Genomic DNA, 7,500 nt, shown 5'->3' with positions numbered 1-7,500 from the left:
ACGTTGGTGTATACTGTATATACATGCATATGTTTGGGTAGGCCAACTTATTTTTGGTGTAGATCTATATATTTATGTATGTAATATTATAAGGTCTTTAAACTATAAAATAAGGCAAAATAAAAAATGTATAAATACAATTACAAAAATATGAAAACTGTACACTTATCCTACAGATAAGTACAGCAAAAACAAAATAACTTTAAATGTAACAAAAAATGGGGAGAAAAATTGACGCAGACTTTGTAAACACAAAAAAATACTTAAAAAAACAATACAAACAATCCCTACATTATACAAAATAATGCAAAAAAGTACACATCATAAGAAAATTTCAAAAAATGTACATGTTACACACAGGCAGACAATGCTTACCTAACAAGGACCAACAGGTGTCAGCCTAAACCCACTTTATCGTCCACTGGACAAAGACAAAACACAACATTTGATCACTTTTCTTTCACCTTTAATGAACTGATAATACATAAGACGCCAAAGTTAAGCCTGAAATGTAATTCTGTTCGCCCCAATTTAATATAGTATTTATAATAATTAATAATCAGAACTTCAAGCCTTACCTGCACTATGCTGCCCTCTACAGGACACAAGAGTCCCTGCTCAGGGTTCTCCAGGAGCAGCTGGTGCTGTTCGGGGTAAGTATTGGCTTTGGATCGACAGTGGCGTGATGGGATCCATATTTTTGTTGCATTTTCTTCAGTCCATATGTAGAAGAAACAACTTGAATTTCCTAATAGTCCACATCTGTCCCTGCTGCTCACTCAGGCACACATTCCCTTTATGTATTCAGCCAGTTGGAAAAAAAAAAGTCAATTGTTTTACTGGTACTCAGAAATATATTTATATACATATGTACATCTCAAACCTGAAATATGAATATGAATGAATGTATTAACTGTTTTATGGTAAAAATGGCATTACTATTTAGGTTACATGCATATTACAGTTAGACCAGTGCTTCACCAAAAGTAGGACGGGAATCGATACCAATAAACAGCTGTAGCAATTTTCGGTACTTTTTTGTGTGGTAGTAAATATTGTTTTTGATGGTAACATTTCATTTTTATTGCAACATTTTGAAAAGGGCAGATTATAATAACTGCTGTACAATTATATATTATTTCATCATCGCTTTTCTCAGTCTCATTTGCAAGTATGACATTAGGTTGCAATTACAGTTGAAAGTCCGAGATATTAAGTAGCAGTAGTGATTTATTTATGGTGTGTTGGTCATTTCAGTCCCTGCTGTCTCAAGTTGCACCCCACAAAATGTTAATACTGTAAGTAGTGTACTAATTATGCACCGGCTGTTTGATTTTAACATACATCTTAGTAGTTTCATTAACAAATTTGAATGTTGAAAATAAAAAGTTAAACTCGCCAATGCTTATCGCTAATGTAGCATGTCAATAGCAAAATCAATGTATATTAGCATCAAGTTACCGCATTTAACTTATGTTGAAGCATTTTTGAGTTAACTTCTTTGTTGGCATTGAAAACGTCCAATATTATCTAAAGCAGTTATTCTCAAACTGCACTTGGGCTCTATCTAGTGGTATGCCAAAGAATCACTTGATTAGAGTACTGTGTACAGCAGGGGTCACCAACTTTTTGAAACCAAGAGCTACTTCTTGGGTAATGATTTATGCGAAGGGATACTAGTTTGATACACAGTTTAATAAATTGCCAGAAATAGCCAATTTGCTCAATTAAACTTTAATATATAAATCTATATGTATAAAAAAATGGGTATTCCGTCGTACATTTTTTTTCCTTTTACGGAAGGTTTTTTTGTAGAGAATAAATGATGAAAAAAACACTTAATTGAACGGTTTAAAAGATGAGAAAACACGGAAAAAATGAAAATTAAATTTTGAAACATAGTTTATCTTCAATTTCGACTCTTTAAAATTCAAAATTCAACCGAAAAAAAATGAAAAGAAACTAGTTAATTCGAATCTTTTTGAAAAAATTAAAAATTAATTTATGGAACATCATTAGTAATTTTTCCTGATTCAGATTAATTTTAGAATTTTGATGACATGTTTTAAATAGGTTAAAATCCAATCTGTACTTTGATAGAATATATAACAAATTGGACCAAGCTATATTTCTAACAAAGACAAATCATTTCTTTTAGATTTTCCAGAACAAACATTTTAAAAGAAATTCAAAAGACTTTGAAATAAGATTTAAATTTGATTCTACAAATTTTCTAGATTTGCCAGAATAACTTTTTTCAATTTTAATCATAATGTTTGAATAAATATTTCACAAATATTCTTCATTGAAAAAACAGAAGCTAAAATGAAGAATTAGATTAAAATGTATTTATTATTCTTTACAATGAAAAATAAAAATACTTGAACATTGATTTAAATTGTCAGGAAAGAAGAGGAAGGAATTTAAAAGGTAAAAAGGTATATGTGTTTAAAAATTCCAAAATAATTTTTAAGGTTGTATTTTTTCTCTAAAATTGTCTTTCTGAAAGTTATAAGAAGCAAAGTAAAAAAATAAATGAATTTATTCAAACAAGTGAAGACCAAGTCTTTAAAATATTTTCTTGGATTTTCAAATTCAATTTGAGTTGTGTCTCTCTTAGAACTAAAAATGTCGAGCAAAGCGAGACCTGCTGGCTAGTAAATAAATACAATTTAAAAAATAGAGGCAGCTCACTGGTAAGTGCTGCTATACGAGTTATTTTTAGAACAGGCCAGCGGGCTACTCATCTGTTCCTTACGGGCTACCTGGTGCCCGCGGACACCGGGTTGGTGACCCCTGGTGTATAGTGTTTCCTTTATTGAAACCGTGTTACTGTTCAAACTGTCTGTAATGTTACAGTGGCCAAACATATTAATTGTACTTGTTAAATAAAACTTCTGCCTTGATTTTAGGCCGACTGTATTTTAATGTTGGTCATTATGGTGGGACTCAAAAAGCCGAATGCTTTCTGAGGTGGTACTTGGTGAAAAAAGTTTGAAGACCACTGACTTAGAGGAAGTTTGACTGTGTCCGGTGTCATTTCCCTGGAGGGATCGCCTCGTGCAACTCAGGATCAGAAACATGGCACCGTTGGACTTCACGTGAATCGGTGCCCAGTAGGACCGATGGGATTAGGTACTCCATCCATCCATCCATTTCCTACCGCTTGTCCCTTTTGGGGTCGCTGAAGCCTATCACAGCTGCATTCGGGCGGAAGGGGGGGTACACCCTGGATAAGTCGCCACCTCATCGCAGGGATTAGGTACTCATCCCTAGTTTTACTATAAACCTAATTAATTAGAGGTAAATTCTCAAAGTTATTCAATAATCATACCATTTCAAGTAGAAAGTATCAGCATCAGGGATACTACCCCTGTAGTAACTTGGTATCGAATTGATACCAGGATTCCCACTATAGCCCACTGCCAATATCTACCACAGAGGTGTCAAAGTTGTTTTCACTGAGGGCCATGATGCAGTTATGTTTGGCCCCAGAGGGCCGCTTCTAACACTGAAAACTATTATTACACCATTTTTTTCTGCATTTGTAGATTATTTACTAAATTGTAAAAAAAAAAAAAAAATGGTAATTTGCAATAATTTCACCTCAAAATTTAGTGTGTATTACTGTAAATGGAAAAACAGTACTGCTGTTTTACAGTAAAAAAAAAAGGCAGCTCAGTTGTAACATTTACATGTGTTTGTTTTACTGTGAATAAACTTTTTTTTACAGTATTTTGTGATTTTTCAGTAAAATTTTGGCACCTGAGCTGCCAGTTTGTTTGTTTTACCGCAAATCAACAACTGAAGATTTTTCGATGTATTACTGTAAATGCCTTACAGTTAAACAAAAGTACATTTTTTTTCCATTTAGAGAAAAATGATGTAAAAACCACAGTAAATTTCACATTTCAACCATAAAAATGTAATGCTACTTTTACATGGCAAACTTTGATGGATAACTTGCTTTGAAATCATTATTATTAAACATTTTTATGTTAAACAAATGGTTTGCATGTTTGATAATATATTTTTGCATAATTAGACAATATTTAAGTTAACGTAATTTGCGATTACAGGGAGTACATTAATTTCACCTCAAAATGTTGTGTATATTACTCTAAATACAAAATCAGTACTGCTCTTTTTATGGTAAAAAAAAAGGCAGCTCAGTTGCCATAATTGTACTGCAATATTTACATTTGTTTTTTTTACTGTAAATAACAAAAATGAAATTTTACAGTAAAATGTTGGCACTTGAGCTGCTAGTTTTTGTTTTTTTTACCGCAAATTAACAACTGTAGATTTTTCAGTGTATTACTGTAAATGCCAAAACGGCACCACAGTCTTACAAAAAAAAAAAAAGTACATTTTTTGTTTTTTTTACGAGAAAAATGTTGTAAAAAGCACAGTAAATTTCAAATTTTTACCATGAAATTTATTGCTACTTTTACATTGCAAAATTTGATGGATAACTTGCTTTTTACATTATTAATATGTTTTCATATTTTAAAAAAAATGGTTTGAATGTTTGATGATATATTTTTGCATAATTAGACAATATTTAAGTTAACGTAATTTGCGATTACATGGAGTACATATATTTAACCTAAAAATGTTGTTTATATTACTGTAAACGGAAAAACAGCACTGCTCTTTTTATGGTTAAAAAAAAAGGCAGCTCGGTTGCCAGAATTTTACTGTAATATTTACATTAGTTTTTTTCCTGTAAATAAAACAAGTGCAATTTTACAGTAAAATGTTGGCATTGTTTGTTTTTTTTACTGCAAATTAACAACTGTAGATTTTTCAGTGTATTACTGTAAATGCCAAAACGGCACCACAGTTTATTACAGTTATAAAAAGTACTGTTTTTTTTTCATTCAGAGAAAAATGCTGTAAAAAACACAGTAAATTTCACATTTTTACCATGAAATCTATTGCTACTTTTACATTGCACAATTTGATGGATAACTTGCTTTGAAATAATTATTAATAGTTTTTTCTATTTAAAAAATTGTTTAAATGTTTGATAATATATTTTTGCATAATTAGACAATATTTAGGTTAACATAATTTGCGATCACATATATATTTCACCTGAACATTTTGTGTATATTACTGTAAATGGAAAAACAGTACTGCTCTTATGGTAAAAAAAAAAAAAAGGCAGCTCAGTTGCCATAATTTTACTGTAATATTTACTTTTTTTTTTAAAATGTAAATAAAAAACTGCAATTTTTCAGTAAAGTTTTGGCACCTGAGCTGCCAGTTTGTTTGTTTTACCGCAAATCAACAACTGAAGATTTGTCCTTGTATTACTGTAAATGCCAAAACGGCACCACAGTCTTACAGTAAAAAAAACTACAGTTTTTTAATTTAGAGAAAAATGCTGTAAAAACCACAGTAAATTTCACATTTTTGATATGAAATTTATTGCTACTTTTAAAATTTGATCGATAACTTGCTTTTTGCTTCATATGTTTTCATATTTTAAAAAAAATGGTTTGAATGTTTGATAATATATTTTTGCATAATTAAGACAATATTTAAGTTAACATAATTTGCGATTACATGGAGTACATATATTTCACCTAAAAATTTTGTGCATATGACTGTAAATGGAAAAACAGTACTGCTGTTTTTATAGTTAAAAAAATCGCAGCTCAGTTGTCAGAACTTTGCTGTAATATTTACATTGGTTTTTTTGATTGTAAATAAAAAAAACTGCAGTTTTACAGGAAAATGTTGGCACTTGAGCTGCCAGGTTTTTTTTTTACTTCAAATTAGCAACTGTAGATTTTACAGTTTATTAATGTAAATGCCAAAACGGTTCCACAGTTTATTACAGTAAAACAAAGTACTGCTTTTTTAAATTTAGAGAAAAATGCTGTAAAAAACACAGTAAATTTCACATTTTTATTATGAAATCTATTGCTACTTTTGTATTGCATAATTTGATAATTGCTTTCAAATTATTAATATTGTTTTATGTTTAAAAAATGTTTTGCATGGTAATTGATGTATTTTTGCATAATTAGACAATATTTAAATCAAAATAATTTGCGATTACATGGGAGTACATATATATTGTTTCTCCCAAAATAGAAAGAATACATTTAGTAAGAAAACTTACAGTACTTTGATACATATTATTTCCAGACTTTCAAGGGCCAATTAAAATGAAGTGGCGGGCCACATCTGGCCCCCAGGACTTGAGTTTAAAACCAGTGATCCACCACCTTTGGGTGAGGGGAAACAAACACTTCATAGTGACTTCAGTGTCAATAATATTTATTAATATGAATACATTTACAAGATAAAACACAGCTTATTGAAGTAATGCGTGCAGATTTTGGGCCACCTGATCAGCAGACATGTTGTCAACACAGAGGCTGCGCTCCTTCCCAAAGTCTGCAAGCAAACACACACCACGTTTCACCAGAGGGGTCCCAACCAAAACATGCTCACCTCTCTCTCCTAGGGGGCCTTTCTGACACTCACCGTAGCGAGCCCACAGTCGGGCCTCCACTCCGGAACATTCTCGAACCAGGATGGGGAAGTCTGGGTTGGCTCGCTTCAGGTCCACATAATGCTGCTCCACAAAATCCCTGATACACACACACCAATAATTATATAGAATAATACCATTCTACCCAGCATAGTAACTGCACATAGGTGACGTCATTGACCTTGAGGCGACAGCAGCACGGTACAACGACCCTTGGCTGAGTATGGCTGATATATTATCCTAATCAAGAGCTTACTGTTAGCATAACTACAATGCTGCTAGCAGGTGCTAGCGATTAACTTGTATTTTTTTTATGTTAGCATCAGCTAGCTGTTAGCAGGTGCTAGCTATAAACTTGTTTTTCATGTTAACCTTAGATAGCTGTTAGCATGAGCTAGCTAATGACCAAGTAGTGTTGATGTCAGCATTAAATTACGATGTCGTCATCTAGCTGCTAGCTTATAACTTTAGCATGATAATTACGACGTTGTCAGCTAGCCGTTAGCAGGTGCTACCTATAAACTTGTGTTTTTCATGTTAACCTTAGCCAACTGTTAGCACGTGCTAGCTAATGACCAAGTGATGATGTCAGCATTAAACTACGATGTTGTCATCTAGCTGTTAGCTGGTGCTAGCTAATAACTTTAGCATGATTATTACGACGTTGTCAGCTAGCCGTTAGCAGGTGCTAGCAATTAACTAGTGTTTTAGATGTCAGCACTAGCGAGCTGTTAGCTGGTGCTAGCTATTGACCAAGTGTTGATGTTAGCATTAAATTACAATGTTGTCATCTAGCTGCTGCTAGATAATTGCTTTAGCATGATAATTATGATGAAGTCAGCTAGCTGTTAGCAAGTGCTAGCTATTAACCTGTATTTTAAAAATTTTGGCATTAGCTAGCTGTTAGCTGGTGCTAGCTAATAACTTTAGCATGATAATTACGATGTTGTCATCTAGCTGCTAGCTGGTGCTGGCTTATAACTTTAGCA

The 7,500-nt window shown here is 32.4% G+C and overlaps 1 protein-coding gene across 1 annotated transcript in view; it reads right to left on the bottom strand.

Annotated features, from left to right (window-relative positions):
* Positions 1-6,277: 6,277 nt before the first annotated feature.
* ndufa2 (NADH:ubiquinone oxidoreductase subunit A2) overlaps positions 6,278-7,500 on the bottom strand; it is a 2,192-nt gene continuing 969 nt past the window's right edge. The window contains exons 2-3 of the mRNA XM_061896544.1: positions 6,505-6,611; positions 6,278-6,414 (exon numbers count right to left, since the gene is read on the bottom strand). Of these exons, the coding sequence (XP_061752528.1) occupies positions 6,332-6,414; positions 6,505-6,611 (190 nt within the window). The 3' untranslated portion in view covers positions 6,278-6,331. The remainder of the gene's footprint in view (positions 6,415-6,504; positions 6,612-7,500) is intronic.

This window comes from Nerophis ophidion, linkage group LG04 (genome assembly GCF_033978795.1).
Source record: "Nerophis ophidion isolate RoL-2023_Sa linkage group LG04, RoL_Noph_v1.0, whole genome shotgun sequence".
NCBI lineage: Eukaryota > Metazoa > Chordata > Actinopteri > Syngnathiformes > Syngnathidae > Nerophis > Nerophis ophidion.
This window is presented reverse-complemented; position numbering and strand designations above follow the sequence as displayed.